At 40.5% G+C, this 20,223-nt stretch overlaps 1 protein-coding gene across 6 annotated transcripts in view; it reads left to right on the forward strand.

Moving 5' to 3' along the window:
- The window catches only part of ESRRG (estrogen related receptor gamma), a 547,928-nt gene that overhangs the window by 36,966 nt on the left and 490,739 nt on the right, over window positions 1–20,223 (forward strand). The window contains exon 1 of one of the 6 annotated variants that reach the window (XM_074317033.1): window positions 145–240. The exons of 1 other annotated variant lie outside the window; for it this stretch is intronic. Coding sequence is in view for 1 of the 5 variants with exons in the window: in XM_074317030.1 (XP_074173131.1) it covers window positions 12,694–12,752 (59 nt within the window). In the remaining 4 variants the exon portion in view is untranslated. Of the gene's footprint in view, window positions 1–144; window positions 241–765; window positions 902–1,048; window positions 1,182–11,260; window positions 11,470–12,630; window positions 12,753–20,223 lie in introns of those variants that run through there. 4 more of the 6 variants (XM_019743599.2, XM_019743837.2, XM_074317032.1 and 1 more) reach the window with 4 other exon arrangements.

The following is a 20,223-nucleotide window of genomic DNA, read 5'->3' on the forward strand; positions in this document are numbered from 1 at the left end:
CTCTCTCTGTCTCTCTCTTTCTTTCTCTCTTTCTCCCTCTCTCTCTTCCCTGCCCCCTCCCCATTTTTAAAAGGCGTTAAAGAACATCTCTGGGAGACAAAAATAGCTCAGTTGTGAGAGGCCTGCACACTGGAAGGCAACTGAGAGATGCAAGTCAGCGAGGGCCAGCCCGGAACATGAGGGTCTGTCCCTGGGTGGATGCTCCTCGCTGCCTGGGTGCCGATTCTCTGCCTGGGCCCGGTGGGTAGAAGGAAAACCGGGTTTTCCGGGGGTGGGAGGTGGGCCGGTAGGTTTGGGGTCCAGAGTCAAAGGGAAGGAAACCCCGCCATTCGGGACTGAGGGGCTGGCTCTTCCCTCCCTTCCCCCCACGTTTTGAAAATTTATTTTGCCCAGGCGGGGATTGGCGACGGTCAAAAGGGAGCAGTTGGCACTGAATGTCACCCTGAAGGTAAAATGAAAGACAAAAGATGAACGCATGCTTGCTTTCCGTTTGCAGCGGCTGCGGCGGCAGCAGTAGCAGCAGGATTTAAAGGGGAAAAAAACCCACACGCACAGACACACAGAGATACACACCCAGAGGCGCCAATTATGCAAACGCAATAATGCAATCAAATCATGACAGTGCCTGGAATTTTTAAAAAATATAGCGATATTTATTTATTTTTTTTTTTAAAGAGAGAGAAAAACGCATGCAAACAGAAACGTGCACATACCACGTAACCACCCGAGGAGAACCTGGCAGCCTCTCTCTTCTTCTGCCAAGTTATCATTGAGAAAACAGGCAGGCATCATGACGTCCTGGGTCACAGGGAGTGCGGACCGACGCTACCAAGAGAAAAGGGAGGCGCCTGGGCGCTCCGGCTAGCCGCGGGCGCCCCTCTGCCCCTCGCAGCCCGGCTCGGTGAGTGCACAGCCGCTCGGGACGCGGACCCCAGGGGCCAGGCCGGCCCCGCGCCCGCGGGGGCCGAGCCGGTGGCCGTGCCCTTGCCAGCGGCGGGCCGGCCAGCACCCCCTCGCTGGCTGAGGTCGCGGGAACCCAGTGAAAGGAGGCGTGTGTAAGATGTGCAATGTTCCTGCATGGGGGTTTGGTAGACTTTTCTAGCCAAAGAAACCGGCTTGGGCTTCTTTAAAACCCCCGGCGACTCACCCGATTACCCTGCTGCAGTTCTGACCCTGCCAAGGTAACTGGTCCAAATCCTTATCATCAACATCTGGAGACAGACATTTGCATCTGGGGCATTCTTGATTTGCAGTCCTGGTTGAAACCTCTATTGCCACCCCCCTTCCCCCTGCACTTGTTTAGAGTCTCTTGGAAAAAGAAAAAAAAAAAAAAAGAAAAAAAAGAAGCAGCAGCAGCAATCCCTCCCTCAATAACACAGCCATAAGTACTGTCCGCCTCTTGTAGACGTGCCTTACCACGACTGCAAAACTGTCAGCGTGTGTGCTCGAGACACAGATAAATTCTAATTGCAAGGAGATTTGTTATTTAAACACCTTTCCCATCCCCCTTCCAGGATAGAGACTTCAGTGCTTGGTAAAGTGGCCGAGAGTGAGGGCAGAGTTAGGGCACCGGGACTGGGAGGGAAGTGGGTGAGTCCTGGGTCTTCTGGGGAGAGGGGATGGGGGAGGGGTCGTTGGGGTGAGGGTGGCCTCAGGAGTTTGGACTGCTGTCGGGGGCTGGAAAATCCATCTGGTGATTGCTGCCGCTGTCGTCCTAGGTGTCTCCCTCATGTCCTCTACGCCTCATTCCCTCCCAGTCCCCCAACCCGTTCACCTTCCCAAGGGAGTCTCTGAAGTTGCACGGAGGTCACCCGACTATCATTTTAAGTATTTCAAACCACCTACCCCCTGCTACCCCTCAAGTCTGTCAGAAGCTTCTGCAGAATAGAGCCCCCCCCCCCCCACCTCCCCTGCATGTTTGGTGATGGAAGATTCTCAGAGAAAGACACAGAGGGCAAAGCTTCCCTCCTCCCCTTCTCTTCCCTTCCAGCTGCACCCCCTCCCCCTTTCAGAATCTTAATGAGCATTTCTGGAAGAGTCCGGAAGGGCCTGGAGAAACCCCTGCATGCACAGTGCTGTGGAATGATTATGTATGTGTTTATTTATTGTGCTTGCTTCGGGTATGTTGTGAATTGCCACATGGGTCTGCTTAAGCTGGGGAAGCACGCTTGCTATGTTTGTGTTGTAGCAGCAGAACCAGTGGCCCTACTATAGACACAGGCACACACAGAAAGCAAATGATTTTGCTAACATAAAGTAGAGGGCAATGTTGAAAATATCACCTGTCTCTCTCAGAGAGAGAGAGAGAGAGAGAGAGAGAGAGAGAGAGAGAGAGAGAGAGAGAGAAGAAATTCTCAGCATATGAGTTAAGAGACGCTATTAGGTCTACATATGACCTCCTACTACTTCAGAACGCTACTGCTTAATACTTTACATCAAGATCCAGAAACCTGCAGATGTTTTGAAGTGTTTCAAAGCAGCTAAAAGACTTGGTCTGGTTTTGAAGAGAAACAATCTTTTGTTTCTCATGCTGCCCAAAGAGCAAATAGGGGAGTGTGTTGGGAAGATGTCCAGATTCAAAAGCAGCAGGCCAGAGGGGAAGGCAGGGGGAGGGGGCTGGGGAGTGCTGTCAGCATTCTTTTATCATATTTTTTCTGTCCAGTAGATTTGATGTTATCAACATGAGTTAACCAACCTGAGAAACAGTTCCGTCATTGTGGGAAAGGGAGGGAAATTTGAACGGTTCTCAAATCTGAGCTGAGGAATAGCTGACAGAAAGAAGGTACATAGAAACCCTGATGGAGATGAAGTGACATTGATAGGGCCTCTTTTCCTGCAAATATGAAAAGAATCAAGTATATCATAAAGTAGGCCTACATGATCTTTCAAACATATGTGTGTCTGTTATGTCTGGCTTTGTGATTTTTGCGCAATGAATTCTCATAACTCTTTAAGTTCATGTTACATAGAAGTAGAATGTGTGTGTTGAGAGTGGTGTCAGGGCCCATAAAACTGTCCACTGACTGGGGTGATGAACATAGATAAAAGATCATTTATTTTCTTTAATAAATCAAAACAGCATTTAAATCTTCGTGCCTGCTGTACACTGAAACCTGCTGGTCTCCTTTAATAGGAATTGTAAGGGGCACAAAGGGACTTTGTGACGGGTGATGCTTTAACAAACTACAGCAGATCAATCGATTAGGTTCCCATGTGTGCTCTGCTCAATTTATTCTGTGCAATTTTTCCAGAAATTAAAAGGTTAGCAAGAGGGTGCCATGTTCCCATTTCCATGGGAGCACCAGTTATGACTGTACCAGTATTTCAATATTAAGTGATCGTCAAGATATTTCATCTTTCATTTTGAGTTCTGAATTTGAATCAGCGTGAGAATGGCAGGGCTTCAAGATAAGGTGTAAGTAACTATGCAGACAGCGGGAGAGGCTGGTAGGGAAAGTGCGGCTTTGATCAGGAGCCTTGTTTACAGGGACATTTCGGTTGCAGCTAGAATTTTAGCCAAGAGGTAATGGGCTTATGTTTGAAATTGATCATGAGTGTCTCTCTCTCTTTTTTTTTTTCTCCTTCACAGACATGAACTGCACATTAGCTGAACACTCAAGGCAGAACTTTCATGATGCCCCATGACATTTTCAAATCTAGACAAGTCCCCAGACTAGTGTCTCACAGGAAAGGGAGTTATTTATGAGGTTCTCCTTTTGTTTACAGAGGTATCAATACAAGTAGCTTTAGTCTTCTTTATTATTTTTTCTAATGTCTTGAGTGCTTGACTGTATTAAATGCAAAACAAATTATATCTGAGGAAGTTAAAGTATGCCTTACAGATTGACCCATGAAATTGATTTCAATTAGACATGGAAGATCTCATTATCCTGGCAAGGGGCATTTAGGCTATAATGTAAGAATTTTGTTATTTGTTTCAAAATTGTTGGAAAACTGCAGGAACAGAAAGATTTTGAGGGACATGCCAAAAGCCACATTAATGAAGAAAAACACTGGTGAGATACTTTTGAATAATAGATAGGCGATGTAATGGTCAACCACAAGATAAAAATTTTACAGGATTTTTATGGCTTTAAATTGGCTGCATTGTAAACTAAGCTTACTATTCTATTAAGTCATTTATACTTTTCAATTATTTAACATCTCTGGCCAACCTATCTTCTGTGGTCTTTTTCTGTACACATCAGAAATATGTCTGGTAGTAATTGCTTGTTGTTAGTGCGGGACTTTGCAATGGAGCAAGGTTTAATTTTAACTTCTTGAGACAAATTATTACAAAGAACGCACAGAGGAAAAAGAATGTTATGCAAACAGTGCTAGCCTTATGAAGTGGAGAGAGCTACAACATCCAAAGACCGTAATGCAATTTAAATCCCTCTCACTAAGAATCTTTGACAGTATCTGTATTCCAGGGACTGTGCATTTGGAAATACTATCTCTCCATTTAAATGCAGGTCTTCTGTTTTCTCCACGAAGCAGTTGGTGAACCTTTCAATCGAACTATTGGTATGAGAAAACCAATGGAAAATTTGCCACGAACATTAGAATCTGATGTTTTGAAGCAATGATTACCAAGTTTCTCACTGTTGTGATTTTTTTTTCCCACACACTTGAAATATCTTTATAAAGTCAAAATAATGTGCTAGGGGCTCTTGTGCAAAGAAATTTTCTCTTGTCACTTTACTGTTAGTGTTTGAAAGCTGTGAAATAATTCGGCTTTGCAAGTCAGTTTTTGGTTAGCATTGCCACGCCAGTAGAGTCTGGGGCCTCAGGAATCAGAACAGTGAATTAGGGATGAGATCTGGGGGAGCTTAAGGATCTTTCTCTGGAACTACCTTCTTTGGACTGTTTTAAACTTAATTAATGCGAGTGTTCCGTCTTGGAATCAATGGTGGTGGTGGCCAAAAAGGACAGCCAGAGCGTGTGGGGTCTTTAAGAGACGATTGCAGAAGGAAATACAGTCTTTTGGAATAGAATGGAGCCTTATAGTTTCCGATCTTCACAGTCAGGCAACTAGAAAAATCTCGGCACATCTTCAAATACAAATTCCTACGGTACACGTTGGGATAATGTTCAGACTCTGTGTGTCTTTATCATATAGCTAGGAAAATTTTATTTTTTTTGGAGATTAGACACCATTCATTTACTCAACTCTGATGATTTCCAACTGTGAAAGACCACTCCCCCCTTAGTTTACCTCCTCCATGGTACTGGGTGTAAATCCCACCCCCATAGTCCTTCTGACATGTACATCATGTACAGATATTTAATACTGTGTTTATACCATTGTGCTTGGTAATTCCAGTAGTTGTGAAGATGAATTATTGGTTGTTTTCAATCAGCCTCTGTTTATATTTCTATTATGAAGGCTACTTTGTTCTTTTAAACAAGGGGATGGTCACAGTTACAACAAAAGAGGGTTGAATGTGTTTGGAATACCTGTGAAGATATTTTATCTACTTATGAACACTTATGGCTGTTCCAGGTGGTACATCTGCTAAAATAAATAACCTGGATAGGAGTCTATAAAGGATGCTACTTAAGGAAGGAGCTTATTTTACTTCCCTTATACATGTGAATGTTTTTTAGCTTGACAAATATGCATATCTGACATAGCAACTTCTTACTGTTTTGAAGATTTAATTTCAGAAAGCTAAATTTATATGAAGCATGGCAAAACTTTTGTACTCTTATTTTGATTAATACTTATGTGGTAAGATAAACAGTGTTTCCAGATATCTGTGTTACCAGAGTGGTCCATTTAAATTTGATCACACTCTAAGATATATTTGATTAATTAGGCTGATTTTTATGTCCAGTGTAATTTATGTTCACCGATACCTATTTTTATTAGCACAATTACAGATTGTAAAACAAATTTTCATATATGTTAAATACTAAGAACAAGAATAACTAACATTTGTATAGTGTGTTACAGTTTATAATCAATCATAAGCTGTTGTTTGGAAGAATACTTATTGCACTTTCGTACTTAAGAAGGCAATCCATTTTTACCATGTAAACATTACATGAAAATAGATTCTTTTATCAGTTTCCTCCCTCCCTCTTTCCCTCATTCTCTCTCTTCCTTTTTTCTTCTTTCCTCTTTTAATGGGGAAAAAAAATCTACCGACTTTTTTGTGTGTGTGTGGAGCACGTATAATTACCTATTGCACATTTCTATTAAAAAAGGAGCCATAGCAAGCAATCCAACATGATTTTTGGAATATATCTTCTGCCTACCAGTGTTCTTGAGGAAATGTAAGGTTGCAGAAGTCATTTCATGCCCTGTATGTTTTCAAACATAAATCAGGAAAATTGTTAGCGAGTTATAGCTCTTCTTAGAGACTGTGGCTATAGTACTATAGTAAACACAGGCTATATATTTTTCCAAGTTATTATGTGTGGAGAGAAATCCAAAGTTGGCTATTTAGAGGAATGGTTTAATTCAGTTATCAGAAATTCATTTTCTATCTAGTATGAGCATTTGTTTCCCAAAGCTTGCAGAAATGGGACATAATACCTGATGATCCTTTCAATCAATCACCTTCAGAGTTAGAAATTTGCTCTTTTTAGCTAATGTGTATACCCTGTTTCCCCCCAAATAAGACCTAGCCGGACCACCAGCTCTAATGTGTCTTTTGCAGCTAAAATTAATATAAGAACCCGGTATTATATTATATTATATTATATTATATTATATTATATTATATTATATGACCCAATCTTATAGTAAAATAAGACCGGGTCTTATATTAATTTTTCCTCCAGAAGACTCATTAGAGCTGATGGTCTGGCTCGGTCTTATTTTCGGGGGAACGTGGTGCTATTGAATATTGGGCTTCAGTTAAGGACCGGTCGAATGGTGCTAAGCTGAGTGATGCTATAACCTGCCTACCATCTTCATCAGAGAGCAGGGAACCTTTGTTTCTTCATTTCTAAAATGAAGGGGTTTGACTTGAAGCTCTCCAATGTACTTTACCCCTATGATTCTGAATTAAGCAGTTGATTAATAAGGAATCAACCAATTACTTATCCTCCTGTTTTTTCTATTCTATAAAATAATTATTTACTAAAGTATGGTCTTATGTCATGGCCAGAAATATTAGTATATAGAGTAAAAAGTGAGCTCAGGTTCATTGGCTTGAAATGAAAGCTTCATGGGCTTTAGACACTCAAGTTTGCCTTAAACTTTTTCAATGATTATGTCAATTATTAGCTATTCAAAACATACTTTTTCACAGAAAACAATCTTAAATACTGAATACTTTTCTAGGTTTGACTATAAAAGCCTATGTTACTTATTAGTGTGTAATAGCATCTACCCGTGATGAAAAATGTGAAAAACAGTTTGATATGAGTGATAACATAAAAGGAATTAGAACTGAATCATAGTTTATCATTTATCTAGACGCGGGAGGGTTGATGTTTAAGGGAATATACATGTAACTGGAAGTTAAAAAGATAGGTGGAAACTATTGCAGAGTATCTGAAAGGGATTGTAAGAAACTTTCAGGATTTTTAGAGGTTGATGACAAACTGTACAAGTTTTCTTTCCCTTGGAATTGTGTGACATTAGCACAATTTTTAAGACTGTCGCCTGTGATGAGATTTGTTTTTTGACACCAAATGCATTGAGAAGTGGAAGAGTGAAGAAAATTGGAGAGGAAAAATTATCCTCTAAAATAATTGGCCAAGATGTGGGAAAAGAAAAGGTGGATGGCCGTTGAAGGTGGAAGACAGAGGCGTGTGTGAGTGTGTGAGTGTGTGTGTGTGTGTGTGTGTGTGTGTGTGTGTAAGATAGCCTGGTCTGCATTTAACTGATCTACCAAAGGAAAAACTGGAAATGAATGTGTGTACAATCTCCTATAGAGAAGGTACACTACATTAGTTAAGTGGAAAAGCTTTGGAATTAGAGTATCCATTCTGAAATTTTTGCTGGGTCACTTATTGCCTGCGCGATCTTGTGAAATTATTCAATTCTCTGAATTTGTCTTATCTGTAAAAATGTGAATAACAAAAGCATCTGCTTCCAAGATGGTTATGAGAGTCGAGTGAGACCCATGGGTACACACGTGCTTGAAAACCATATTTAGTTCAAGGTGGTGAAGAACAGCCATTGGGTTGACCAGTATCTCTGAGCTGACCAGGTCTGACCAAGTCTTAGGCGAATTTGTTTAGCTCCAAAGTGGTCTTTGAAAGGCATGTTTCTTGTCCACTGTGGTCAAAGAACTGGTGGGTACTTTACATATTACTTTATTTAGGGAGGGAGCAGGAAATAATATGAAGCTGGCCAGTTGATTGTAGCAAGCCTGATAATTCTAATGTATGTGATGTCAGTTTGGGAGGAACATGTTCCCTGTCCTTTACACATGGCCTCAGCTTGCTGAAATAAATAGGGGAATGACTGAAAACAAAAACAATGTATTCAATACTTAATTGTCTTTGTCTCAAACATTGCTTGTCATTTGCACTTCTGCCATGGCACTGGTATTAATCTGAATTTCCTGGATTTTTCCTAAGGCTGAAAGAATCATTGTTTGGCAGTAAATACTTGAAAATAATGATATGAATTCCATTAAAAAAGATTTTCAGGCTATAACAGAAGTAATTAATGTAGTGCATGAATCTACTCCAAGTTCTAGATTCTATACAGATCTTTTTCAAGAATCTACTTATTTTTATGTATGATTTACTGATAAATGTCTAGCCAATTCTTCCACCAGAAATGGACTAAATTTCAAAACCTAAAATGAAGCAGTAGATCAAAAATTATTCAAGAAATTTGGCTATTTGTATAGACAATATATTTTTAAAAGACAGATCCAGAAATCTACGTGGATTCTACCCAAGACTGGCCGTGTGTTTTGCTCTGGTTCACAAGATAGTGATCAATGGAATTGTACACTTTTTGATCTGTTAAACCTAGAAACTGAAGTGAACCTAGAAATCAAGCGATGTCTTGGGATCAAGTTTGAATTTAAAAGTAAATGTTGAATCTCTCTCACCAAAATTCATCAGGCCCTCAGTGTGCAGAATATATGCTAAACAAATGAAGGAAACCATCTTTGGGTGGTTTAATTATGAGTCAATTTTAAAAACCTTGACATGTATACAATTATCTGGAAGTAACTGAAGACCCAGCATGAGCCCTGGAAGGCCACACAAATAACATCCAAACCATTGTTGAGGAATTGTAGTTTTCTATGAGATTGATTGTAAGTGGTGAAATTGAGCCAGCTGGAGTTTGTTTTAATTTTGGAAAAAAAATATTAAATATGTAATAATTTAAATATGTAAAATGTATTAAATATATTTAGTATCATGCTAGGGCTGTTAGCAAATGCAAAGTTATTTAAGATATAGGTCCTCTCTTTAAGGGACCTACACTCTCTTTATGGAAGTACAATATATACACGTGAAACTATTAAGGTAGCAGTCCAATACAGAATTGTGCGGAAAATGAATGCTATATGGCGAATTGATATGTGTACTCTAAAGCAGAGTATGCAACAGAGTCAGAGCTTGGGTTGACCTTTAGGTGACCATGTCTGAGCTGTGTGACCCTTACCTCTTTCAGCTGGAGTTTTCCCATTTGCAAATTGGGCAGAGTTTCGTCTGTCTCATTGGATTGCTAAGAGACAAAGCATTTGAATACGATGAGACAAAAAGAGTATTTGAAAGGTTGCTTTGCTTTATGATAGAGACTACACAAATTGTAGGAACGACCTAGGACTTATGTCAGTGTCCTTGAGAGCAGGGGCTATGTCTCAGATGACTTTGTACATCCCCTCCCACCCCCGGTGTATGGCACTGTGCCTGGTTCTGAGGCTCAGTAAATGTCTGTAAAAACGCATGGATGCCAGGCAGTGTGGTCAGCCCTTGACATCTGTGATTCTTTCCGTCTTCACAATGATCTCGCACGATAGATGCATTGCCTGCTTTTCATAGAGGAGACGAAAGTTGAGAGATTTTGAACAACTCGCAGTGCAATCAGGTAGAAAGTAGGAGGCCCAGGACAGGAAGCTGAACTTACCTGGCACCAGAGCCCAGACTTGTCATTACTGTCTGTGGGCTCTCCGAGGAAAGGAATTACGATTACTTCCGAGCAACAGTGTGGCCACAATGAAAAGCCAAGGCCTCACTCGGATCATGCACCAGTTGCCCAGGCAGCTCCTGGGCTGCCTTTCAGAAAGGGGGACACATCTCTGGGCTGCCTGGCACAGTTCACGTGGCCTTTTGTTAAACTGTCAATGCTGATTTCTGCCTTTTGAAGTAAAACGCACAAGCGTGAGAAAATACCATACGATGTATCATAACCTAGACTTGTCATAGGGACAGAAGGGAGGGGAAGGTCGGCAAGGGACACTCGGATAATGGAGAGGCTCACAAATGACTTGGGCTCAGTTTGTTACAACAACCAGCAGCCCCACCCACCCCCATCTCTTATCCTCTCTTTCCAGCTTAGAGTTTGGTGAGGTCTAGAATTTCCATTCTCCTCCATATTAACTGTGGTAAAGACGGAGGTTCCACTCCTGAGCAGCATATTGCATGAGCTGTGCTGCGTCCCTCTCCTAATTATCCTGATACCCTCCTCCTAGCAGTAGGTTCTACTGGTGTTTATAATGAACACTCCTAAAATGGCCCCCAATGAACCCATAATTTTAAAACTGTAGCCTCTGAATTGGGAAGCACAGCTACCCATATACTCTATTATTTGTTTCCTCCATTGATTTGAGAGGAACAGCAGAGTCATAAAATGCTCGACACAACATTAGTAAAGCCCGGTGAACTCAAAGGTTTATATAAAAAACCAGGGCACATACGTTTTAGAAATTGGGATTCTTTTTTCTTTTCTTTCGTTTTCTTTTCTTTTTAATTCTGGGAGAACGTAGCCCCTGGTCGGTCAGGACGGCAGAGGTAGAGACTGTATTTCAGTGCAGGGAATACCTTTCACTGTTATCAGAGGCCGGTCGGTCACAGTGTTTGGTTTCCCAGGAAGAGCGCTAACCCACCCGAGAGGAAACCTGGTGGGGAGACATCTCCCACCCTCCTCCCTGACCTGTGGTAAAGGCGGCTGTGGAATTGTGTGAAGTTGTCAAAGGTTGCTGTGCTCTCCGGCACTTGGCACCAGCTCCGCTGAAATGCGATGCCATTGGTTTTCAGTAAAGGTTCCTTTCTGCAGGGCTGCAAACACAGATCAGCTGCTACTGTGTATACACAACCAGGGAGCAAATCAAGCAGCACATTTCAAGCAGCCTTTTAACCCTGAGACTTTCCAAGATCTCCTCTGCACGCAGGAAGTTTTCTTCTCCTTCTCCATTGTCAGATTTAGAACTGTGCTCTTGTCATCAGATCTGAGCTAGGCTCCTTGCTGCACAGTACAGAGGCCTCCTTAAGACATTTGTCCTTGAAACTGCACCAAACTCTTGGAAGAACCCAGAACGTGTAAGTATGTATGATTTAGGCAGCAGTAGCACAGGGCAAAGCTGCAATCAACCATTATACAATATCCGATTAGCAGTGCAGGAGAGGTTTTCCCGACGTTGTGTTACATTCATTTTCAATTCCTTCCGAGGAAACCAATCAATTCCAGCTTCTGATACAGTGACTTTGCAGTAGATGGGATTGTACTATGTTAGCTTTAACTATTTGCTGTGCTCAGTTAGCATTTAGATGTGACTTGTGGGACAGTTATTGTGGGCATGAAACTATAAAACTTCTACATTTTTATTAGGAATGATAATTGTTGGCCATGTCCGTCTTGAGAAACAAGTTTGCTTTGGGGAATGTTTTTAAAGAATTAACCCCATAAATTCATGGACAACAGAATGAATCTGCAGTTGTTCTTGTTCTCAATAAAACATAGTAGTTTGCAGTCCTAATTTATTTACTCATAAAGAGTAAATTAAGTTCCATTGAGATTTTGTCTTAATTGAATCCTATCCATTGCTGTCTGTTTAGTATTTTACTGTCTCGTATGTATCTGTTTAAGTTACTTGGCTGGGATCGAAATCTGGTCAAACCTGTGTTTAGTCACTCTTTAGATCCTAAGAGCATTCAGGTGTAGTAAATGGTTACACAATTTTGGTCAGGGTGGGGGGGTGGGTTTGTTTTTTAAGGGGTGGTGGTATTATTCTTGACAGTTGTGAATGGTTGTCAGCTGTGGACCACGGACTAAATACTCTAAGGCTGCAAGTTCAATCTCAGCTTCTCCACATCTGTAACTCCAACCAGTAAAAGCCCGTGCCCCTTTCTATCAATTTTTAATATGCACTGATACTTAGGTTTATAAGATTAATTTCTCTCAGATTAGTCTGATTGATAGCTGGATTGTGGTTTCTTAAGAGCTTGCTCCCTGAAACCCACAGCAAAGCTGCATTCCATTTAACTAGTGAATGTAAAAACGGGTAACCATGGATTCAGCCACCAGTAACTGCCAGTGCAATGACTTGTTGTAAACAATACAAATGAACCAGGAGAGCAGGAGGCAACCAGACATGAAATGATTTTAATAGAAATTACGGTAAAAGGTCATGTGATGTGGTATCAGCTTCTGTTCAGTTTTAAAGGGAAAGTCTTTATTTTCTCCCCACTACCCCACATGCACCTATTTCCAATCAACCCAAGTAGATATCTCCACAAGCTTGGCAGTTCCCACTCAGTGCTTCCATGGAGAATGGTGGCCAGTGTGATTCTGGGCAAAGCGTGGTGACTGGTGGATTTTCACAGTAAGTACCTTTATTTGGGAAACAAAAAGGAAGTCTGCGCATTCCAGGGCTTCTTTCATGGAAGGTCATGCTAATTGTGTGCTAGAAGGCCTCCAGCTTTGAAGTGAGAGGACTCGGTAGTTTTGTTTTCTAGCTTTTATGTCTTTTCTCTCTCTTCCTAAATCTCTGGGTTATTAAATCTCGGTCTTTCTGTAAGCTGTTATTTGCTTCCCAAGCAACTTCTGCAATATGGTAATGAGCACTCACAAATACTGGGAGAAGTACCGTAACCTCAAGGTTTTCAGCCATGCAGACCTTGTCTGAGTTCTGCGTGGACCACATTTTATAGTCCGGTGTGCATTTCTCTGGTAGAGATGGTTTCTGTGTATGAAAATGGTTGTATTTATAAATGGGCCTTCAACCAGGAAATTTTTAGAAGTCATACCTGTGTTAAGTACTAATCTTGTGGTTTGTTTGGTATACTCATACCAGCTGTGCTTAGTGAAAGGCAATGAAAGAAGACACTCTAGTAAAACTTGGGTGGTAGGGGGGGTCACTTAAAAGCCAGCTTTGGAAGGTGGGCCTAGTCGGTACCCCATGTGCAGGAATGAAGGGGTTCAGAGTCACTGTCTCAGACAATCACAGACCCTTTAAGCAAAGGTCTGTCTGTAGGTGTGTTGTGTCTCAAGGTGAAAACAGACCTGAACTGTACTCCTGAGCCATCCCTCCTTTTATACACAGATGGTATAAATAATCAGACCATCTTGGAACAGAAGCTGATGGTGTGTTTATAGTTTACCTCCTTTTAACAGAGGTCATTCTGGATACATCTGTAATTGTACATATATAGATATCTTACTGAATAACAGAATTTTAGGTGTTTGTTTTTGTATTAGTACCAGAACTGTGACAAACCCAATCAGCATGTGAAAAAAGCATGAGGGCTGTAGCTTAGAAGCTCAGGAAGATGTAACAGCATCTGCCCCCCACCTAGACCTGAATCTAGGAAATTCTTTGTTTAGACCTGTAACTGTTAACATAGGACTTATAGTTAAGCTTTTTTTTTTTTTTTTTTTTTCCCTTCAAGCTTTTTAATAAGAAGTTGGCATGCTTGACTGCATACTCATACTTAGACTGAAGAATTCTTCAAATGTCATAGCTGTGGCCTCATGGTGCATTTGCTATCCGAATACTAACTTCGCTTATCAGACAGAAACGAAAGAAGAAACTCTAGTGATTCATGTTGTGGGGGGTGGGGAAGGAGCAATTTGAAGCCACTGTGGGAACACCAAGTTTAAGTGAGGTTTGGGTACATTCTAATGAAATCTATGATTTTATCTTTTCCTGGCCTTGATTCTCCAAGTTGAAATAGGAATACAGTGTCGGCAACAGGGTGGTTAGGGAACGCTCTTTGGAGTCAGACGTGGGTGGGAGTCTTTGCAATGAACTTCCCTGTGCTTAAGAGTTTGGTCAAAGTGACTTCTGAGCTTCCACCTCCTTATCTGAAAATTGCAGACGATCACGCACACCAGTGGGTGGGTGAAAGGTTAAGGCGATAATGCATAGGAAGTGTTTCCCACCGCGTTTAGCATATAGTACGTGCTTAATAAACTGCTGCTTATTCCATTATTCTTTTCATTTGAGGAAACAGTTCAGAAGAATCCTACTCTAAGTGTTGGGTCTAAGAGAAAGATAATGTTCCCATCCTAGGTTGGTTCTGTTCTAGTGACGCTGGGCAGTGCAGTGAATTGTCATCACTTGGGAGATGGTGATTCAGGAGGTAGCATCATGTAGTGTTTTATATAACGTTTACTAAAGCCAAAAGTAGTATCGTATTGCAATATATATATATAAAAAAAAAACCCTGAAAACAAACAATAGCCAAAATATTTAGGAAAACTAAGTTTTTGGGGTTTTTTTGGTTTTTTGTTTTGTTTTGTTTGGTATTTAGGACTTCTCCTAGTCAGGTATTGAGGCGACATTCACATTTTATCTATGATCTTATTGCCTGTGTTGAGAGCAGAAGGACAGAAAGTGTAAGAAATTCGTAATGGCATGAATCCTAAAACCTTAAAATCAGTGCTTACCAGTTGTTTTCAAAGATAATCATAGAGACTAAAGAGCAATAATTATTAGCAGGCTAGTAAACATGGAGGTTATGTGCTGCCAAGGCAACACGTCTTCAGAGGATTGTCTACGCGTGTTTGTGGTGTGCTGTGACCTTCCTGAAATCTAAGGATCTGATTTCCTCTTTCCTTCTTCCCTTCTTGTTTTCTTTCCTTCCTTTCTTTCTTCCTTTATTCTTTCCTTTCATTTATTCTTCTTTCCTTCCTCTTAACTCTTCTATGTTCTCTCAGCTACATAGCATTTTTTTTCTTTTTTTTTTTTTCTTTTTCCCTTTGTGAACGAGAAAAGCTCAAAGAGTGAAGGAGGGACATGAGACCCATGGTCTTTTTATGTTGCCCTGGTTTTATAAATGGAAACTTGAAGCGGAGTTAGAAAAATCTGTTTTTCTTTCTCCTATTGAACTGCAGAGTCTCATCTGAAGTGACCTGCACACCCCAGGGAAGCCTGGCTCAGGACTATTTGTTGATTCATTGATTAAACGGCATGGAGGGAAGGGGCATCGAGCATGGAGATTCCCTTAGTAGTGAACGCTTTGAAACCCCAAGCTGCAGTGTACAGTCGGATGGCTTCTCTGTGACCTCCCAACCGCTAATCTCCTTTAAGAACTGAATCAAAGCAGTTGAGGGGTTTTGTCAGATGGATTTTGCCTACAGTTGGGTTTTTGGCAGTTGCTCGTAGAAGGCAATACATTCTTCACAAGGATATGATGGTTTTTTTTCCAGAAAGGAATGAAGACAAGGTGCCAGCAGATATCTCTAGAGAGGGACCCTTATTTATTCATGGTACCATGCAGGCTGGGACAGCTGCAAGGTAGATGACTTTCTCACACTTTGCAGCCAATCTTCTCAACCACCCTTGTCTAATGGTGCATCCCGTAAGCGCATTAATGCAGGGGGCTCCGTTTCATAATCTCTTCCAAGGGCAGAGAAAAAGCCTGTGATTAGAATTGATATTGTATGAGTGACCATTTTTAATTAAAATTTGTTTTTCCCATTTCCCTACTTCCCCACCCTTTGGTTACCATCAGCTTGTTCTCTCTCTATATAGGGGTCTGTTTCTGTTTTGTGTATACTCTGGTTTTGTTCTTTGAGATTACACTTATAAGTGAAATCATATGGTATTTGTCTTCCTCCGTCTGACTTATTTCACTTAGCACCATGCCCTCTCGGTCGATCCATGTTGATGCAAATGGCAAGGTTTCATTCTTTTTGATTGCTGAGTGATATTCCATTGTCTGTGTCTACCACATCTTTATCCATTTGTCTATCAATGGACATCTAGGTTGATTCTATATTTTGGCTATTGTAAATAATGGTACAACAAATATAGGGGTGCATATATATTTTTGAATTTGTGTTTTTGTTTACTTCTGATAAGCACCCAGAAGTGGAATTGCTGGGTCAGATGGCTGCTCTATTTTTATTTTTTGAGGAACCTCTATACTGCCTTGGAATGCATAGTGGCTGCACCAATTTACATTCCCATCGACAGTGCACAGGGTTCCCTTTTCTCCACATCCTTGCCAGCACTTGTTGTTTGTTGATTTTTTTTGATGATAGCCATTCTGACAGGTGTGAGGTGATATCTCATTGTCGTTTTGACTTGTATTTTCCTGATGATTGGTGACGTTGAGCTTCTTTTCATTTTCTATTGGCCACCAGTATGTCCTCTGGAGAAATGTCTATTCAGGTCCTCTGCCCATTTTTAAATTGGATCATTTGTAGGTTTTTTTTTTTTAATGTTAAGTTGTATGAGTTCCTTATATATTTTGGATATTGACTCCTTATCGAATGTATCATTTGCAAATATTTTCTCTCATTAAGCACGTGTTCTTTTCATTTTGTTGAGGGTTTCCTTTGTTATGCAAAAACTTTTTAGTTTGGTGTGGTCCCATTTGTTTATTTTTTTCTTTTGTTTCCCTTGAGCAAAGAGACATATCCAAAAAGATATTGCTAAGAGTCATGTGCAAGACTTTGCTGCCTGTGTTTTCTTCTAGGAGTTTTATGGTTTCTTATATTTAAGTCTTTAATCTATCTTCAATTTATTTTTTATCTGATATAATAAAGTGGTTCTGTATAATTTTTTTTTGCATGTATGTGTCCTGTATTCCCAACACTACTTATTGAAGAGGTTTGTTGTGAGGATTAAATAAGATTACATATGCAAAGTATCTACTCCAGTGTTTGACACAAGGAAGATAGCAGTAAATATTATTGCCATTCCTCTAGCCTTTTCAAGGTCAGTGGTGGAGTCATGTATGTTAGAATTATGATAAAAGTCTTGTAAGTATGCATCTGGAATGGTACAGCTCAGTGGTTTTCAGCATTCTCTTCTGCTGTAATACATATAGAAAATGTATGTGGAGAATTACCACATACTTGGCATGGAGCGATCAATAAATAGTAATATGATGGTGGTGATGAAAATGGTGGTGGTGGTGACAAAGATGCTGATGGGTGATTGCACATACCACAGATGAGCTCAGGGCTCTAAGCAATTCCCAAAGCTTTAGCCTGGATCGCACTGCTTTCTTTCCTACAGAGAAAGGGAATCAGAATGTTGGTGCCATTTATAAGTGCAACTATATTCTCTTAAATTGAAAAGAAAATACTCAGCAGACTTCAGTGCTGTATTGCCGGTAACAAGTTACTGGCATCACACCAGCTGGTCTAGAAGAGGCCATCTTTCTGGGAGAAAAAGGATTTTGAAAAATGCTTTACATCTCTGCCTTGGAACTTGACTGCATGGTTGTGAATTCTGGATCAATCACTTGCTGGCTGTGCTGACCTGGGGAAAACAACTAAACAGCTGAAGTGTCTATTTCGTCATCTTTAATTGGAATAATAGTGGTATCCACTTCATACAATTGGTGTGGGGGTTACATGATTAACAGGCAAGGTACTCAGAAAAGTGGCACACAGTAGGTGCTCAGTGTTAGGCATTTTTAGAAGTTTTTGTCTCCAAGTGGTTGGATGGGGGTAGCATCCTAGCTTGAGATTCTCTCTCAAAATTGCCATTATTAATGTTAGCCATTGTGTCATTAATGCATAAAACTAATTTTTCGTTTTAACATAATAAAAGCTGGTCTTGATTGTGTATTTACGATTTAAGCAGGCATTATATCATGTTTTGTGTGACATCATTTTTATAATTGATTTATTAATAATGCTGCCATTACCCTTATGAAATAGATAGTATTGCCCCATCTTATAAATGAGAAAATTGAGCCTATAAGAGATGATAGAATTTTCCCATCTAGTGAGTGACAGAGCCACACCTAAAATTTATAATCTTCCCTACATACGTTTCCTACGCTGCCTCATTAAGTTGGAGACAATCTGTAGAGGTGGTGAGAAGGGTGTATTTTCTGGAATGAAAGAGAGACCTAAGACTCATGAAATGGTATTTCAAAAGGACATTCAAAAGACTCAAACCAGAAACAGGAAAGGTGGTCACAGTAAAAAGCAACTTAATTTAGTTACTCAATAATCAGAAAACCTAGAAATAGAACTTAATTCTCTCTTATGGACAGGAAAAACTAAGAGACAGGGGTGGAAAAGGATAAGAATAATGAGGAGAAGAGAGAGGAGGAAGAAAAGGAAGAGGGGAGGGAGAGAAAGAGAGGGGAAAAGCGAGAAAGAGAGAGAGACAAAGGGAAAAAGGGAAAGGGAGAGAGAGAGGCATAAGTATATGCCTGTCAGTTAACACTCAAGCATTTCTGGAGGTAGCTGATCCAGGGCCGCCATCTTTGTTTTAGACATTATTTTGTCCAAGGCTACACAACTAGAGATAATGGATTTGGGGTTTACAATATGGTATTGCACCTTTGAATCCAGTGTACTATTCTACTTCATTATGCTACATTTTCAAACATAAAGGCATACAAAGATATAGACTCATGGAGAAGAAGTAGTGTAGTTACATGGACATGGGGACAAAAGGTTAGAACTACCTGTTTTTTTCAGACATTAACACAGGAGATTTTAAATTCTGTTGTGCTTCTGCAACTCTAGGCATAAATTAGCTTAATCTATATCTAGAAGACTGTAGGTGTTTAATAATGTTTAATGCTTTTTATTTAAAAGTAGTTGTTACTACTCTTGTTGAATTGATTAAAAAAAAAAAAAAAAAGAAAATCTGTTTCTAAATGGGTCCTATTTTCCTCCCAATTTACAGATAAAGAAACTGAATTATGAGAGATGAAATATTTCCCTAAGATCATGGCAACCTATAGCAGATACGAAAGTCATTCTCTGGTTTTTGACCCTCCAGAAGAACATTTTTCTCTTTAATGTGATGATATCTTCTAATTGTTGGGCTTATCACGTAATCAGCTTCTAAGAACTTGGGGACATGTGGATGGAGGACAGTCACAGCTGGGTATACAGTGAGGGCCATTCTGGGAAATGGAAATTGAGGATGAACCTTTTATACAGGTTCTGCTCTTGTCTTCAAGTCTGGAATCCCATCATCTGGTCTTTAAGGAATGATGTCAGGGATGTGTCTTTCCACATTCTTTTTCACCCTAGGATCCAGGCTGGGCACTGGAAAGAATCCCATGCCTTCTGTGTTTTAGCTTCCTGGGGTCCAACAGATGCTACGGTGTCTTCCCCAGACAGATGCCTGCTGCTCCCACGATATGTCCAACTGGCACTGTGTAAAGCAGATGGAGTTCCCTTTTGAGAGGTACTTCCTGCCCTGCATGTTTGTTTTGAAGATGTGGGTTTTGGGAAATATAGAGGACCAGGGAAAGAGGAGGCATGAGAAGTGTGAGAGGTGAGTTGTGTGAGAAGTGAGATGCAGTCCAAGGCAGAGTAGAATGAGACAAATGGGAAATCCTTGTAATTTCCATGGTGAATGCCAAGGTCAGACCACCTTCTTAAATCAGTTTAAGCAGAATCTCTGAGGTTAGGCCATTAGGCCAAGGCCCCACGGTCCTTCTTGGGGAAAAAAAACCAACAACAACACGGTAGGCGCCAAATTCCCCCTTTTCAGTGTTTAAATGGTGAAGGTGGAGAGGAGGGACTGAAAGGGGAAAAAGTGATGGCTTCCCACTTTTTCCTGTAGAAGGTCATGGAACCTTATGGCCAGCTTTGAAAAACAAGCTGCCGAGAATAACCATGCTTGTTGATAAATAATTGTTTGCTTACTGCCTCCATTGAGATAACATGCAGAATGACTCCCTTCCACTGTTTCCCTAAATTTAAATATTTCCTCTAATAATACATGATATTTGGGTAGTGAAAGTTTATGAAATCATAAATTATCATCTGCCTTTTACAGATGAGTTAAGAAGATTAAGTGTCTTGTTTAGAGTAATTTGTTAAAAAGAGAGCAGAAGACTAGATATTGGGTCTTCTGACAT

Source organism: Rhinolophus sinicus, linkage group LG12 (genome assembly GCF_036562045.2).
Source record: "Rhinolophus sinicus isolate RSC01 linkage group LG12, ASM3656204v1, whole genome shotgun sequence".
In the NCBI taxonomy this organism is placed as follows: Eukaryota; Metazoa; Chordata; class Mammalia; order Chiroptera; family Rhinolophidae; genus Rhinolophus; species Rhinolophus sinicus.